This window comes from Narcine bancroftii, chromosome 3, assembly GCF_036971445.1.
Source record: "Narcine bancroftii isolate sNarBan1 chromosome 3, sNarBan1.hap1, whole genome shotgun sequence".
NCBI lineage: Eukaryota > Metazoa > Chordata > Chondrichthyes > Torpediniformes > Narcinidae > Narcine > Narcine bancroftii.
In genome coordinates this window covers 111,732,457-111,750,691 of record NC_091471.1, presented here as the reverse complement: position 1 = coordinate 111,750,691, position 18,235 = coordinate 111,732,457, and the positions used below count along the sequence as shown (strand labels likewise).

General features: G+C 38.7%; 1 protein-coding gene across 1 annotated transcript in view; it reads left to right on the top strand.

The window, feature by feature from the left end:
- The window catches only part of n4bp2 (NEDD4 binding protein 2), a 101,227-nt gene extending 86,808 nt beyond the window's left edge, over positions 1–14,419 (top strand). Inside the window, exons 15-16 of the mRNA XM_069924885.1 lie at positions 5,911–6,034; positions 9,225–14,419. Of these exons, the coding sequence (XP_069780986.1) occupies positions 5,911–6,034; positions 9,225–9,270 (170 nt within the window). The 3' untranslated portion in view covers positions 9,271–14,419. The remainder of the gene's footprint in view (positions 1–5,910; positions 6,035–9,224) is intronic.
- Positions 14,420–18,235: the final 3,816 nt, after the last annotated feature.

The window sequence follows — 18,235 nt, the reverse complement described above, 5'->3', positions numbered from 1 at the left end:
ATACCACTTTTCAAATGCTTGTGCATGGAATTGCTTCCTAACTTCGCTTCAAAAATGCCTTCTGGGGAAGTTTATCAAAATTTTTTTTTTAAATTCTCATTTGTAAGCATTCCTCTGGCCATTTGTGAAAAATTCTCCACAATCCCAACTTTTGAAGGCCAGTTGGTAGGTTAATTGGCCACTAATTTGTGTCCAAATAGGCAGTATAATCTGAGGCGAACGTTTGAAAATCTGGGGAGATTTTTTTTAAATTGAGATCAATGACAGAGGTAAGCCTTGTATTTGAGCTGAGGTGGCAATTAACTTTGTATTCCAGGTTGAAACTGATAAAACAAGAAGAGCCGAAGCTCTTGATCAGGAATGAGGAAAGATAGTATAGAAGCAGTGTTAAGTGGACAGGTTGATACAGGCACCTGACAGAGGATTAGCGGACCAAGTAGAGTTGAAACATAACAGACAGAGGTTGAGGGCCATCATATGCCAGGCAAAGGGAAAGAAAGACAAGAAAAACAAACACACCAGGTGAAGGAAGACAGAGACCAGAGGGAATTGAAGGGATGGTGGTAGAGGAGAGAGAAAAGAATCCAATAGGAAGGTCTGGGAATGGAAAAATGAAGGTTGGTGATGGGAAGAGCAGAAGAGATGGGCACTTGCCACCTGAAATTAGAAAATTCTACATTCCTACCATTGGGGTGTACTAGACTGTCCAAGCAGAACATGAAGTGTTGTTCCAAGTCGGTGTGAGAATGAGAAGGGGAGTTAAAATGGAATGCAACCATGAGCTCAAGATGATCATTGCAAAGTTTAGTCATGTGATAGAGTAGTGGCTGGTCAGGTGGAACCAGGCCTCGCCAGAGAAAAGAAAAAAAAAGTGAAAAAACAGAGCTCAATAAACATAAAATACAGGAAGAGAAAGATAAAGTTACAGAGAAGAGACAGAAGATGGCACCCAAAAGAAAAAAGTAAGAATAACAGTGAAAAGTGAAGAAGGAAAGTCACTGGAGAAGAAAGAAGAAGGCCTTACCTACATGTCAGAGCAGAGAACCACCGTGGAGAGGAGCGGCTGATCTCCGGTTTTGGTGAGTCCCCAGAGGAGTGGTGTTCTGACCGGCAGACTTCAAAAATGGCTCTCAGAGCCAAGAAGAGGTGCGCAACTGCATTTGCGCGAAGAGTTGCGCATGCACAGTGTGCAAGTAAAAGAAAAGGTTAACGCCGGTGGGAGGGGAACTCAGCTGAGGAGTGGCCAGCTGTGGAGCAGCCAGCTGAGAGATGCTCAGTATCGGGGCTTTCGGCTGGGGGAAAGAAGAAGAGTGATGAGAAAGAGAATGAAGGGCTGGAAGAGGGTGAGTGGCAACGGAGCGACCCGCAAGGGGACGACCTGCGGCAGGAGGCCCCGCGCCGGGTCGACCTGCGGCGGGAGGCCCAGTAAGGATACAAAAGCAGCTCACCAAAGAAGGATGAAGAATTTCAAAGGAAAGAAGGTGGTAAAATAGAAGGACGCAGTTTAGATAAAGCCTTTTTCGAAGAACAAATAAGGTCATTAAAAGAATGGCTATCATTAGAATTTCGTTCAATCAAAATAAAAATGAAAAGTGCTGAAGACAGGATGCAAAGCTTAGAGTTGGTCATGACTGAAATAGGGAAAAGAGTAGAAAATGTGGAGGAATGAGAAGCTGCTGTCGAAATGGAAATAAATGATTTAAGAGGGAAATTGGAAGAGAGCGAAAAAAAAATTAAACAGACACAAGATTTATTGTCACGAAAAATTGACTTATTGGAAAACTACAGTAGGCGAAACAACATAAAAATAGTGGGCCTGAAAGAGGGGTCAGATATGAAGGAATTTATAAAAGGGTAGGTCCCGAAGGTGCTGGGAACGACAGATTCACATGAAGAAATGGAAATCGAAAGGGCTCATGGAGCGCTAGTACCGAAATCGCCACCACATCAAAAACCGAGATCCATATTGGTAAAATTTCTAAGACGTACAACAAGAGAAACATACTGGAGCGGGCAAGAAAGAAGGTTAGAGAAGACAATAAGCTGTTGGAATACAAGGGACAAAAAATATTTTTTTACTCGGACATAAGCTTCGAACTTTTAAAGGAATTCAACATGGCGAAAACAATCTTATGGAAGAAAGGGTATAACTTTATATTAAGACATCAAGCAGTACTCAAAGTATTTATTCCTGGGGAACAGAATAGACTGTTCTCGGACCCAAAGAAAGCCCAAGAATTTGCTGAACATTTGCAGGACAGGAGAAGAGAGGAGGAGGAGGAGGAGTGACAAGAAGGATGACTGGCAAGAAAATATACAAAAATATGTAAAAATATAAAGTAAAGATAATGTATATATAAAGATTTAAAGATGGATAAGAGAAGGGGAAGAAGGGAAAAAAGAGAGCTTTGTTATAAGTATAGAAAAATAGTACTGCGAAATCGGTTGACATTTGTGAGTAAGTTGGCAAACCAAATGGAATGGGGAGTTGTGGTCGCCGTCAAGGAACAAGGGGCAATCCAAGGAGGGGAGGTTCATTTGGGGTTAAAGGGTTATTGCTTGTGGGGATTATTGGGGTATTTTATGTCTTGAGAGCGTAGTCATATATTGGATTAAAAAGGAAAACTTACAAAATAGTAATGGAAAAAAAGGATGGAGGTGGTGAAGAGGTGGAAAAGAAGTGAAAATAAATATAAGATGGCCACGTTGGACTATATGACTATAAACATTAACGGAATATATAACCAAGTTTAAGTGTATCCCATTGGGGGGGAAAAATCACATTTAATTTAAAAGACAAAGTTACAATGTTTGAAAGAACCTGGGAACCATATATGGATCATAACAGAAAGAGCAGGCCTAGGACCACCACCACCAAAAATGATAAGAGGATAAACACGATCAGATTTAATGTGAATAAGTAGGTGATACTTTTTTTTTGTATTCCTTTTGTGTAAAGATATTGTTTTTTGTATTTCCTATGTTCAATATTTACTGTTTTTGGAGAGGGGGAAGGGAGGGATGGGCGGAAAAAAGAGAAAATGTCCCTGTGAATATTTAAAGATATGCATTGATAAATATGTTGGTTGATATGGTTCATAGTGTGGTAAAGAATTACAAAAAAAAATGATCATGCAGACAGAACAAATCCCCAAGTCTACATTTGATTTCACCAATGTTGAGGAGGCCTCATTGGGAGCATCAAATGCAGTAGATGAGATTAGAGGAGAAGCATGTCAATCTTTTCCTCGTGGAAGGGCTCTTTGAGACCCTGGATGATGATGAGGGAGGAGATGTAAGAGGAAGTGTTACACCAACAGTTATACAGGCAAACATACCAGGGTAAAGCAATAGAGGCTACCTTATTAAAAAGTATAAGACATAGATTTTGGGGGGACAAAATCCCAAAGCTCCCAGGTATTATAAAATGAAAATACAATAATTAAACAGGAAGAAAAGGAAGAATATATCTTTATCATGAAGATGCTGAAAAAAAATCAACAATTGTCAGCGACTTTGAGCTCCCAACGAGAAGTACAGTTTGTCAATGGAAAAGGGACTACTCACAGGAAGAAGCTGGGGGTTGTGGTTTGTTCTGCCTCCTGTGCAGACAACCCGACGTCCAGGTGGAATGATGGAATATTTTCGACATTGGAATCAAGACACGTTATGGAAGAAGAAAAGAAGAAACTGGGCATGTGCACAGTGAAGGAGAATTGGAAGAAGAAGGAGCTCTCTCTCTCTCAAAATGGCAATTCAGAGACTGATCAAAGTATAGAAGAAAAGGATGAACTGGCAAATGTTAAACCAGTGAGTCAAGTTAAAAAAGTTAAGGTACAAACTAAAGGGAAATATAGTAATGAAAAGATATAATGAAAGTACTTTTATCGAAAGATCAGAATACTAACAAGAAACTGGATGATATTTTAAAAGTAATGACCAGATTAGAAACAGAAATTGGGACTTTAAATGAAAGAGTAATAGAAGTGGAAAAAAAATGAATGAAACTACAGAAAGAGTGGTTAAAGTGGAAAAAGGATTAAATGAATGGGCTATAGAAAAATCAAAAATATTGGAAAAGATGGATTCTTTAGATAATTTTACTAGATGTTATGTTAAAATAGTGGGACTCAAAGAGGGAGTGGAGGGGGTAAATCTCATCTGCTTCTTTCAAGAATGGTTACCAAATATCCTGGGAGGCCAAAATGTCGGATCAAATTTAAAAATTGAGAAAGTATATCTCCTTATTCACGTTCAGGAATGTATCAAAAATCACACTCTATATTAATTAGATGCCTGAAATTTAATTATTGTGAAAAAATATTAAGAGCTGCAGAAAATGTTAGAGAGAGAAGGAAAACCACTACAAGTTGAAGGTGAAAAAATATTTTTTATCCTGATATAAGTGCTGCGTTAATATTGTGTAGAAAGGAATTTAATCCATGAAGAACACCATTTGGAAAAAAGGATACAAATTTTTGCAGAGTCAACCAGCTAATTCGAAAAGCATGATGCCAAATGGACAAAATAAGTTTTTTACTGATATTGAAACAGCAAAAAACTTTGTGAATAAATTACCAACTTTGAAGTAAATTGAAAGAAAATGAAAGAACTTTAAACTTGCTTCTTTAAATCTGAATTATGATGTTATTTCTTCCTGTGTATTTATTTCTTTAATATTAATCCTTTTGAAAAAGTGTGTTAGGGTTTTTTAATTGTTTTGCCTAGGAGTTCAGGAGGCTAGCCTCCAGAATCCACGCCTATGTGTTTGTTAGTGGGTTTTCCCACTACCTGTAAAATAGAGGGGGGTGGTGTAATTTTGCATTTACACTAAAGGAAGGGTTTCTTACTTTTTTCCTTATTTTGTATTTTTTTCTTGAGATTTTAAATTTTTTTGGTAAATGTTGTTGATATTGGGTCCTATGTTCGAAAGAAGTGAAAATGAATTTTGAAAGGAATGTGTCGGGGATAGAAGGAAAGGTAATATTAAAAATTTTGTGTTATTTTTCTATATTTTTGAAATTCACAATGAGATTTTTTAGATCTGGAAAAAGAGAACAAGATCCCTTCTGTTTTGATACTAGTTCAAATTGTTTTTCTATTCTTAATATATTTTTTTTTCTGTGAAGTGTTGTTAGAGGTAGGCCCTATTTTGAGAGAAGGCGATTGGGAGGGGGGGTTGGAGGGGGAGGTGAATGGGTAGAATAGATTTGGGTTTTAAAGGCAACATGTTATATGATTTATATGATAATATTATACAATGAATTTTGAATATAGTTGAGTATGATTTTAAATTTATGTTTTATATGACTATATTGTACAGTGAATTTTGAATATAGATGAATCTATGACTTAAAAATTTCAAAAAAAAGATTTTTGCATTGTAGGGTAAGGGCTGAGTGTATGGCTAGATCAATAATGTTACTATTAAATGGCAGTGGAAGCTTAACGGGCTAGATGACGTCTCCTACTTCTATTTTTAAGCTCTTGGATGATGTTTAAGGTCAAATAATGGTTAAATTTGTGAACGGCACAGTTAAAGTAAGTTAGCGTAATACTATTACATCACCAGCTGCCCGGGTTCGAATCCTGTGCCTGCCGTAAAGAGTTTGTATGTTCTCCCTGTGTCCACATGGGTTTCCTCTGGGTGCTCCTATTTCTTCCCAAGTTGCAAAAACGTATGAGGTTAGAAGGTTAATTGCCATATGTATATATTTATGCTGCATGGGGCCTGTGAGAGGGAAGGACCTTTTACCAAGCTGCATGAATTCAAAAGAATTAAATTTGTGCTTCTAAGGAGAGAACTTTTCTTGCAACATTTTAAATAATCAATGAACCACTCTTTAACCCAAACTATTGGTTCTTTTTGAATAAAGGATATTTGTATCACCCATTAAAATTTTATTTCAGAATACCAGCAAAAAGGTACAAAACCATACCTGTCTGTGATAACTGGGAGGGGACGCCACAGCCAAGGAGGTGTAGCACGTATAAGACCAGTGGTCATTGACTACCTCAAACACCAGAATTTCAGGTACAGGAATGGTGCCTAGACATGTAACATTTTATTTTAGCAATTAAGAGTATTGTTTTCATTGATTCACTGATTTTTAATCTTGTTTCCTCAAGATTCAATTTCTTTTTGCCTGCTGCAAGGCAGACAGATTTGCCACTGGCAGGAATTGCCTAAACACTACATTCAGTCAGAGAGAGAAGCAAAAGAGAGTTTCCCCCTAGAGTCACCATGATCTGTAAAATGGCGGTGCTGGCTCGACAGGCCGAAGGGCCTACTCCAGCTCCTATTGTCTGTTGAGTATCTGTAGATTCGCCTCCAGCACTTTGCAGCCCCTACAGCAGCACTGAGTCCAATTGAAATCATTGGTAACCTGAGCTCCAGATCCTATCCTCCAACATAGTCACAGCGCCCTTGGCACCTCCTCACATCCCGGTTGTGATTCCTGGTATCCCTCCAGCCAGTTCAAGCCTATCTCCAGCAGTCTGCAGCCTGGCACAAGTCTTCCAAAGGTAGTCTCCAGCAGCCCACAGCTTCCACACCTCGAGTTGCCAGCAGCCTGCCACATGCACTGGATCCTCAGCCACAGAGCCCCCTCACTGCTTCGCTGCCATGGTCACTATCCCCAAAGGTCGACTCCTCCACTTCTCCCTCTCAGATGGGTGCGTGATCTTCCCATCCTCTGGTGCCCTGCTCCAATTCTCTGCTTCCCCGGAGTCAGCAGCCCCTTGTGGCTGCTGCCGATTAATAGGCACTGCCATCTTGGGCACAGATCCCCTGTTGCGAGAGTTCAACCAAAACCACCATTGGCTCCCTCAGCAGGCCATTCAAAGCCTATGTGGAGCTGACGGCAGTCGACTGAGCGGCTGGACCCCACAGGGGCACTGCAACTCTGCTCCCTCGCTCTCCGCAGGACCGCACCACCGGCAGTGCTGCTACTACAATGGCTCTAGCAGTGCTACCATCTTCACCACAATGCATGATAAGAATTGGGGAATCAAATTAAGGACCAACCTGACTCGAGTCCAAACATTTTTTTCCTATACCAGACTCAACCATCATTTTATATATCACAAAGTCTGTCTGACGATAAAACACCAAATAGCCAATCCAACCTAAACCAAACTTCAGTATATTGCTGTAAGAAAACACAATGAGGTTGTATACAGCTGATTTCATCAGGTAGTCAAGCTGTACAGTTTTTTCATCAAAGCACTCAGTGGCAGATTGTTATCTTTCATTTTTAACATATTTGGATTACCCCTCAAATTTATTTGGATTTAATTCCATTCAGTAAAAGAAAAGTATTGGACCCATGTTCCTTTTAATGTAAGATAATAAGGAAAATGAGTTTGTTGGTTTGACCAGTTTTTTAAAACATTTGCACACACTGTTGAAAGTTCATATAGTTTCATTAGGACTCAAGTGAATCCTACAGTGCTGGGTACTTGCTTTTAGGTAAGAGGTGACCTATAGCTGAAAACACAAAAACTGACTTGATTAATGGACCCGAACTGAAATGTTGACCATTCCTGCCCATCGTGACCCACCGGGTTCCTCCAGCAGTTTACTTGTTTGCTGAATAATTGAATTGACAAATGCTTAAACTGATCATTGTTTTCACCTCTTGTTATGAATTATTTTTTGTTAAGGAAACAATGAGAAGCTGGAAAAATATGGATCAGACAGCTCTGATTTCTTATTTTGTCCAGCATCTTCAGTTCTTGTGTTCCTCTTCTCTTTATCTTCCCTCATTTGCATTGAGATCCAGACCATGAAATATGGTAGTGTTTCAGTTTCAAACTATGCTATTGTCACCAATACATCTTATTTCTATCTCCTCGGTGTTTAACTTTGTCACAGAAAGCTTTAACCATGCTTAGAATTTTAGTTTTTCAATGTTCTCCATGACCTTCCAAATACGATCCTTCATAAACTGCGTTGGTTCAAAATACAACTATTTGTATATTCTCTTTCATGAAGTTTGTTTTCTATTTTGCATCACTTCTGCCTTTACTCATTTACACTGGCCCAAAATAAAATACATTTTAAACATTTCAAATTTAATTGTTCAGATTCATCCACTGATTTTTGACAACTTACCTTGAGAGCCACCATTCTTCCTTTATCCAAAACCTAATAATATTGGCCACTATGTTTGGATCTCCATAATCACATTACTTTTGCAGAATTTATTTTTACAAAAATCTCTTGAGAATCTTTTCAGTCAAATATTTAGCTTGTCATTCAAATCTTATTCTTCTCTGCATTTTCATTTGACAATGTGTTTAAATTATTTAATATTATCTTCTTTCAAATGTTTGATGTAAAGTCTGAAAGACTGATCTTGGTCACAGTAAAATTGTTGGACTGTGAGTAAGAGTGTGAATAGGTAAAGATGTTGGAATTCATAGATAACAGAGCATTACAGCACAGTACAGGCCCTCAATGTTGTGCAAACCTATATATTCCCACCAAAAAGAATTTAAATCTTTCCTACTTTGTAACCCTCCATTATTCTCCTATCCATGTGCTTGAACAAGAGTCACTTAAATACCTCTAATGTTTCAGCCTCCACCACCACCCCTGACAAGGCATTCCAGGCACACACAATTCTGTAAAATCCTCCCTTCACTTTGCAGAGATGTCCCCTGGCATTTGCTATTCCTGCCCTTATCTGTGCCTCTCAAAATCTTATAGATCTCTATTAAGTCTGCACTCATCCTTCTTTGTTCAAAAGAGAAAAGTCCCAACTCTGTTAACCTTGCCTCATCTCCATAGCTTCCACTTCCTTTCTATAATGAGATGACCAGAACTGAACACAATACTCTTTTTAAGTGTGGTCTCACCAGAGATATGTGGAGTTGAAGCATGACCATTTGACTTTTGAACTCAATCCCCCCCCCCCCATTAATGAAGCCCAGCATCCCATCGGCCTTCTTAACAATCTCATCAACCTGTGTGGCCACCTAACCACACAGATTGCAAAATTAAACTGAGCTTTAAACTAAATTAATAAAGCTAAAATATTTGGATGTTTTTATATTATTGATGCTTGATATTGTCAAATGCATCTATTTTTAATTTGATCATGCATATATTTTTAGATGTTAAACAGTTAAACTAATTTCAAAATAATAAGTAGAATTGAGTGAGATGCTGTGCAATGGGCAATTATTGACTCTTTAACTGCATGGTTGGTTTATTTTAGGTTTCTGGAACCACAGCCAGGTGTTGTGAAAATCAAGTTGAAGTGAAAGATTCAACATGAGATTTCCAATCTAATTCTGAGAGTATGTAACCGCATCACCTAGCCTTGCAGCATTGGATATTGTGTCAAATGATTAAGAATATAGAACTTTAAAAAAATTTTTAAAAATGGCATCACTCAGGGAGGTCATCCAAGACTGAAGACAGAAAAACTTCTGAAATCATCTTGTAGTAAAATTTTAAAATTATTGCATTCTTCAGCGTTTCAATTTGGCTCCTAGTGGAGTCATCTTTTACTGTGAAGGTAGTGTTCTGATAAATGTACAGATTGTATTTGATTCAACCTGTTTTAATTCTCTTGATTTTTATTTCTATTTGTGGTGTTTTAAAATGTGCAAGGATAGGAGCTATCTATTCTGAATTATCTGGGGCTATAAAACTAAGAGCAATTTACTTTAACTTGCATACCCTAATTTTTTTTTTAAAACTACATAAGAAGTAGGAGCAGGGGTAACATTTGGTCCTTTTGAACCTGAACTGCCATTCATGAAATTTTCAAATTGCAAATGATCTTTTGCTGCTGTGGAGAAAAATCAAATGGATCAAAAGTTTGTGTGATTGTGTGCAAATTCAGATTTTTTTAAAGGAATTGAAAACTTAACTAAGATTTTTTTGCAAAGAATAAGTTTGTAAATGTGATGACCACCTTTTAACTGTACAATTCTACCTGATATTTGCTATTTATTTCTGTTTAAAAGCAATAAAATGACACATTTTAAAATCTGAGAGTAACAGCTGAGGTGAAAGAAGGGTGGGATTACTGAAGTGTTTTAACAAGAAAATGAAGATTCATTAGGCTGCTCTGTTATTTCAAGGGTGAAAAGTTCAAAAAAAGACCTGTTAATACTAGTATTCATGAAAACCTTTCACTTTGGCCATTAGAAGTTTAAAAAGCTCATTCTAGTTTTATTTTTATGTTGGCAAGTTTGCAAAAGCGTTTTGGAGTAATGACTAGTTAAAGTTGCATTTTGTAGGAATGGACATTTTTTGCATTTAACCACAATGGCAACTTGATTTATAAAAGTTACAAAATTGTTCAGTAACTAAATTCAAATAATGCAACAAGGAAATTTGGTTCATTCTGTTTTTTAGTAGTTCTAAGTTTACAAATATTTAAGTGCATTTTGTATCAGCCTTGATTCCCTTCTCTCTATATATACTCCCATATTATGTGAATTAGAGCTATTGTGCATCTATTATTATTTCCAATATAATGTATTATTCAGTCTTAGACTGACACTCACCAGTTCAAATTGATTGTTGAATTGGTTAAATATTTTGAAATATAAAAGAATCAGTTTTCCAGTGCTCCATAATCCAAAAGAGGCTGAAACACGACTAGACTGCAGATCATTCACTGTTCTGCAGTTTGGAGCCCTTTGTAGAGAAAATTTAAAAATCAATTTTATTTCTTTGCAAGACCTGTATTGTCCTTAATTTCTCAACCTGAATATTAAATGCAAGACATTTTTTATACACCACGTGGGAGTAAACTGTGGAATTTTCTCTCTTACTCCAACTCTGGCAACTCTTTCTGTTGCATAACAGATATGAAACATTTGACAAATTGAGCATAGACCAGCATTCCACATTTCACCATATTGGTATACCATTTTCTTCGGCAGTCCATCATTTCAAGGATATCTTCTATTTTTGTGTTCGTGCAGCAAGAATTGTGATGAATTACTGAAATATTCACTTTTTCAGAAAGATTTTGACAACATAGCGAACCTTTCACTTGATATTTCTTACCATGACAGAGTATGAAATGTTGTGTAGGCATGATTTGTGATTTTGATGGCATGCCTACGAGTAATGTTGCCTATCTTTTGGAATAATTATGCTGGGAATGATCATTTGGGGGAGGGCACTAATGAATTACTTGCTTGTAAGGCTAATGAATTTAGAGGATTTTAAGAGATTAATATTTCTCCATTGCTTTGAGATGCTGCAGTAGGTAGCCCATTTCTCAAAAGGGCAGGAGTCACTTTTTCCCCAATGGCTCATGAACTTTGTGGTGATTTGGAGCTTTTGTTTTTCGATCATTCTTTTAGAAGGCCAAAGTCTGTGCTTGTTCACTAATGATAACGGTGAAGGTCATCAATTGCATTCATTGATACATAGCCACTGAGTTACAAGAAACACTATTTTTTAGAGTCTCACTGTGGGCTTATTATTGGAGAATGTTATACAGTGGGGCCAGATTTGATAGAAGACCTATTTTGCAAGCTTCATTCTTTTGTTAAGGCTAATTTGTAACTTGGCCTCCAAACTGCAACTTGATGGCTGAAATCAAGTACTCTTGATTCTGGAATGGAGGTGCTGCAAGTTGAATGGTTTCTCACTCACTGGTTGAAATGAAGTGCCATATTTTGGTGTGAAAGATTGAGCAAAGCATTGGTATAATGGTGTAGCCTTGGATGGCATTGCTGCGCTGATATTAGGTCTGTTGAGGAACTGTTTGTTCTGGTTGCATCTTGCATGCCATAATGAAATGCATGTAAGATTAAGACAAATTTTAGCAGACGACCAAATACTCCTTCTTGATTGATGATTTTGAGGTCTTTGTGAGATTAAATAAACCACTAGATAGTTGCTGATGTTACTCCTTGCATTTCCATTGGAGCTGGCTTGCAGCCCATTGTGTCTTCTAAATGGGTGGAATCCAGCTCTGGTTCAAGGAACAACTCTTCTTGGTCTAAGAGAAGGTAGTTGAGAGGGACCCTGTTGATGACTTGCCTTTGGCAGGTGGCAGGGAGAAGCCTCTGTACTGTAGTGACAGAATCGTGTTTGTCTCCCTTTTGAAGATGGTCATGACTAAAGTGTCATTGAGTTCCACTGATGTGTTTTCTACACTTTAGACATGGGAGTTGAGGTTGTGAACACTATTATCCTTCCTCTTGTAATTAAACTTTTGACAATAGGCCTTAGAAGATTATTGGATTTGTGCAATTAATAAATTGAGTGCAAAATTTGCATGCTATATTTTCAGCACTTTATTATGCATGTTTTTTTGATCGTTGTACTAGATAGAAAATATTCTTTCATCCAAAATGGATGACTACCTTGGAGAATTAGCTGAAGAGTGAAAATCAGCATTGATCCCAACTTGTAATTTTAACATAGAAAGGAATCTTGTGTACCAGGTTTTATAGAGTACTGACCACCTGGATCTGTTTATAGTTAATGGAATTTTATGTGCATGTGTATTCGAGCCCTTACCCCACCTTCCTCCAGACAGAAGAAGGTCAGAAATCCTCTGGTCCTCATTTTCCACCCCACCAGACCACATCCATTACATTATCCTCTATTGCTTCTGCCACCTTTGGTGCAATTCCATTACCAGCCACATCTTTCCCCCATACCTGCTTTTTGCAGGGATGTATCAGAGACTCACTAGTCCAATGGTTCTCAATCTTTTTCTTTCCATTTACGTGCCACTTTATGTATTCCCTATGCCATAAGTTCTCTGATTATTAAGGGATTGCTTAAGGTGTATGTGAGTGGAAAGAAAAAGGTTGAGAACCACTGCACTTATCTGTTCTTCCCTCCCTGCCCATTCTTTCACCCCTTTAAGCACTTCCTGCTGTAACTGCAGAAACTGCAAAGCCTGTCCCTACATTTCCTCCATCGCCTCCATCCAGGGGTATAAACAGAACTTCAAGATGAGGCAGAGCTTTACATGCATGTCACCCAACCTAATCTACTGCATTAAGTGTGATCTGCTCTATATCGGTGAGATCAAACCCAGATTGGGTGACCACTTTGTGAAACGCCTGCATTCTATTTGAAGATCTAAACAAGCTTCCTATTGCCATCCATTTCACCTCCCCTCACCTGTCCTTTTGTCCTCATTCATTGTCCGGACAGAGCTAAATATAAACCCGAAGAACAACCTTAAACCAAAAAGCTTGAACTTTTTTTTTCCTCATTTTACATAACCTCAACCCCATTGGATTCCTCTCTTTTCATCTTCTTTACCTACACCTGTATATTTTTCACACCTCTTTCTAATGTTTTCTCCTTCTGCCTGACTCTGTCCCTTCCTCACATCTGTCCAATTTCACCTCTGGGCCCTTCCTCCAGCTTCTTTACTCCTTTATGTATGCAATTTCACCTATTCTATCTTCATCTTAATAAAGGATTTCAACTCCTGACTGATCATTTCTATCCATGGATGATGTCTAAACTACAGAGTCCCTCCAGGAATTCTTTGTTTGCTCAAGACGCATTTTTGTTATTGTTGTTGACTATGTAAACTAAGATTTGAAGTGCCCAAGGCTCTAATAAAATGTCTTGCATTAAGATGAAATAATGCTATGCCCAATTCAGTGCTAAATTCAGAGTGTTAAAGCTCAGTCAGCTGTGTCTTAATATGTTCACGATTCAGATCAGATCTGCACTGCAACTCTTACTGTCCCGATGTCTTGTTGTGGCTGAAGATCAATTTTTGTGTTAGTCAAACTGCTAATACCTTTGCATCTTGAAAATTTCTTTTTTTTTTAGTGTTGCATATGAGATGTGATGCTTCAATACAAACATCCTTTATTTTGGAGATAGTAAGAAATCATCTTGGTTGCTGACTTCAGAAGCTCAAATTTTAACAATTATTAATCAATGGTATTTTGAACCTGATAGGTAAAATTATCTTTAAAATTAATGTGTGCTGTTTGCCATTGAAAGATCCATTTGTAATTGAATTTTAAAATATTTTTCTTTACTAGAAGCAAAGGTTGCAATTTAATGCCTCATTCACTTTTTGCATTTGCCGTAGGACTAAAATACTCAATATTTGCGTGTTTATATCTATTTTTCAGGGATATAATACACACTAAAAGTTTGTAAATTAAAATGTTTTATAATTTTAATAGTTTGAATTTAAAGTTTAGTGGGTTAGATGTATCAAATGAATGTATTTTATTTTTTCAGGAAGTGTATTTTACAAGATTTTTTCAAATAAAATTCTTAAGATTTAATATTTTGAATTTTTGGCATTAAATATGTTCGTTTACTTATGAGAGGTTATGGAAAATTCCAGTAAATTAGCATCTGCACTGGCAAATATACATGCAGTCTAATATTCTAAAGGGAAGAGTTATCTGTACTCATTTTTTAATAAAAATTTCATTCCACCAATCCATGAAACTTTGAGGTTTACTTCTCATTTGTTACCACACTCAAAATTATTATGATAATTCTGTCAATGATCTGTGCACAATTAAAATCTATTCTCATTTGATATTTAACCTAAGGTTTTGAATTTAACGATAGGTTCATCTGTGTTACATGCAATTGCTGTTATTGAAGAAAGGAAGGAGAAAAAAAGGCATCATTTGTCAGGATGATGAAATGTAGCAAATACTTGGAAAATCATCTGGTTGCAGGAGTGGCAGCTCAGTGTTCCGGAGCTCTGTTTCAGATTCAAGAGAGCGGGAGTGATGAAGGGGGCAAGAGTAGGATTGCATATCAAAGAATATACCATGGCTGTGGTCAGACAGGACAGACTAGATGGCTCTGAGAGTATATGGGTGGAGCTGAGGAATGGGAAAGGTATGCTCACATTAATGAGGTATTATTAGACCATCCAACAGTCAACAAGAATGGGAGGAGCATATTGTAAAAGGACTGGATGGCTTGGAGTTTGTCAAATGTATTCAGGAAAGTTTTCAAAATTCCAGCTGGAGAGAGTGCAAAAGTGGGTCTCCTATTAGGGAATGACAGGTCTGTGTAAGGAAGCACTGGGTTGAGTGATCATAATACTGTTAGTTTCAAGCTTTTACAAGACAGATAGATCTGATCCTCAGGTTGAGATTCTACATTGGAGAAAGGCCAATTTTGATGAAATGTGAAAAGGATCTGGAAAGTGTGGGTTGGGGCAGGTTATTATCTGGCAAGGATGTGTTTGGTAAGTGGAAGGCCTTCAAAGGTGTAATTTTGAGAGTATAATATGTATGTTTCTGTAAGTACTAAAGACAAAGTTAACAGGCATAAGTAACCTTGGTTTTTGAGGGATATTGGTGATCTGGTTAAGAAGAAGAGAAGTGTATAGCAGATATAGGCAACAAGGAGCAAATCAAGTACTTGAATATGAAAATGCAGAAAAAAATTGGAGGGATATCAGGAAGGCTAAAAGATGACACAAAATTATAGTACAAACACCAAAATTCTGGCGGAAGTCAGCTGGTCTTTTCAGCATCTATAGGAGACAAAGATATATTGCTGACGTTTCAGGCCAGAGGCCTTGCCGCGGGTGAGCATGTTGACGACACTGCCTATGGGGGGGCGGAGCTCATGCTGCCCTTAAAGGGGCATGCGCAAAGTTTGAATAAACAGTTCATTTGAAACACACCACGACCACATCAGAGGTTTCATTCTGTGTAGCAGTCAATACAGGCTTACCTCTATCTGGCTGAAGCCAGACAACAACTCTCAGACCCCACCAGAACTCAACAAACTATCACTCACCATCTCTGAACTCGCCACTTCCAGTCACCTCCCTGGCACGAACTCCAACTTTATTGTTTCCCAACCCCAACCCAAGATCCACAAACCCATTTCTCCTCGCAGACTCATCGTGTCCACGTACTTTTGCCCTTTTGAATTGGTCTCCGTTTACCTTGACTCTCTTTTGTCCCCCTGGACCAGTGTCTAGCTACCTATATCCGGGACACTTCACCTGCCCTCCATCACTTCAATAACTTCCAGTTCCCCAAACTAGTTTCCCTCATATTTACTATGGATATCTATTCCCTAAACCCCTCCAATCCCCATACTAAAGGTCTCAAAGCCCTCAGTTTCTTTCTGGACAATAGAACCAATCAGTCTCCCTCCACCACCACCCTCCTCTTCCTCTATAATTTCTCCTTTGACTTATTGCACTTTCTCCAAGTTAAAGGGGTAGTCATGGATACTTGGATGGGTCCCAGCTCTGCCTGCCTTTTTGTTGGCTACGTGAAGCAATCCATACTGCAAGCCTATTTTAGTGCTGCCCCATGTACCTATGATGAGCTCGTTGACTTCATCCACTTTGCTTCCAACTTCCACCCCAACCTCAAATTCACTTGGTCCATCTCTAGCAACATTTCTGCTTTTCCTTGATCTGTCTTCATCTCGAGACAAGCTTGACAGACATCTTCGATAAACCCACAAACTCCCACAGCTACTTTGACTACACTCTTCCCATCCTGTCTCATCAGGATTCAATTTCATTCTCTCAATTTCCCCGTCACATCTGCATCCAAGATGAAGACTTCCATGCCAGATCATCAGAGATGTCCTTCAATCAATGTGGCTTTATCTCTACCACCATCAACTTGGCACTCACCTGCATATCCTCCATTAGCCACACATCTACCCTGCCCCCCATGCACAACGATAGGATTCCATCTACCACTCCACAACCCTCCACACCCAAAACATCCTCCGCCACCTACTATGTGATCCCCCCACCAGACGCTTATTCGCCTATCTGCCTTTTGCAGGGACTGCTCCCTCTGTGACTCCCTTGTCCACTCTAACCTCACCACCAATTGTTCTCTTGGGACCTATCCCTGTGACCATAGGAGATGCTCCTTCTGCTGTGGTCTCGACATCAGAGAGACTGGATGCTGACTGGGAGATCACTTTGTTGAGCACCTCAGCACTGTCTGTTGCAATAGTGTGGATCTCCCAATGGCCACCCATTTCAATTCTCTATCCCATTCCCTTGTCAACATGTCTTTCCATGGTCTCATGTACTGCCAGACTGAGACCACCTGTAAATTGGAGGAACAACACCTTATGTTCTGACTTGGCACCATTAAACTCAAAGGCATTAATATCGACTTCTCTGGCTTTCATTAAAACCCACCACCCTCCCACCTGCTGCTTCCCCCATCATCCCTCCATTCCCTGTGTCTTTTTGTACAGACATGATCAATTCTACCTAGCCCCTTATCACATCCAATAACACCTATTGTTGGTCTGAATTCCTCCCCATTGTTTGAATTCTGAGACTTACTGATATATCCTGTTTCTCCTTTTCTGATTTTTCCTTGAAGAAGGGCTCAGGCCAAAATATCGGCAAATTTGCTGATGATACTGTGATAGTGGACAGGGATGAGTCAGCATACAGGATGAGAATGAAAACTTGGCTGAACAGGAAAGGAAAGCCAGAGGTTTACAATCCAGTGATCATTTGGGGGATAAGAAGAGGAGAGAATGAGCAATTTTAAGTTCTTGGGAGTCACTATCTTGAAGGATCTTTCCTGGATCCAAAACATGTCAATGGCTCTACTTCCTCAGGAGTTTGCGGAGTTTTGGTATGACACCAGGAACCCTAGCAAATTTCTACAGAAGTGTGGTGGAAAGTGTGCTGACCGGCGGCAACACAGTCTGGTATGGGGACACCAATACCCCTGAGCAGAAAGCCATCCAAAAGGTAGTGGACATAGCTCAGGACATCACAGGCAAAACCCTCCCCTCTATTGAGTACATCTACAGAGAGAGCACTCCCATCAGAGAGAAGCAGCAATCATCGAGGATCCACAGCACCCATTACACATTCTGTTCTCGCTGCTGCCATAGGAAAGAGGTATAGGTGTTACAAGATTCCACCAGGTTTATGAACAGCTGTTACCCCTCCACTATCAGACTCCTCAATGACAACCTCAATCAGGGACTCATTTAAGGACTCTTGCTTGTGCACTTTATTGGTTTTCTTTTTGTTCTCTTTTTATTGCACAATCATTTTGTTTACATCCATTATCTGTTTAGTTTTTTTTTGCACACCAATTAGTGGTAATTCTGCTGCACCCACAAGAAAAAAAAGACTCTCAGAGTTATATGTGATGTCATGTATGTACTCTGACAATAAATCTGAATCTGATTTCTGAGTGGTGTGGTTACACAGTTATGAATGATTTGGATGAAAATAGTTTTAAAAATTTGCAAATGACACCATAATTGGTGGCA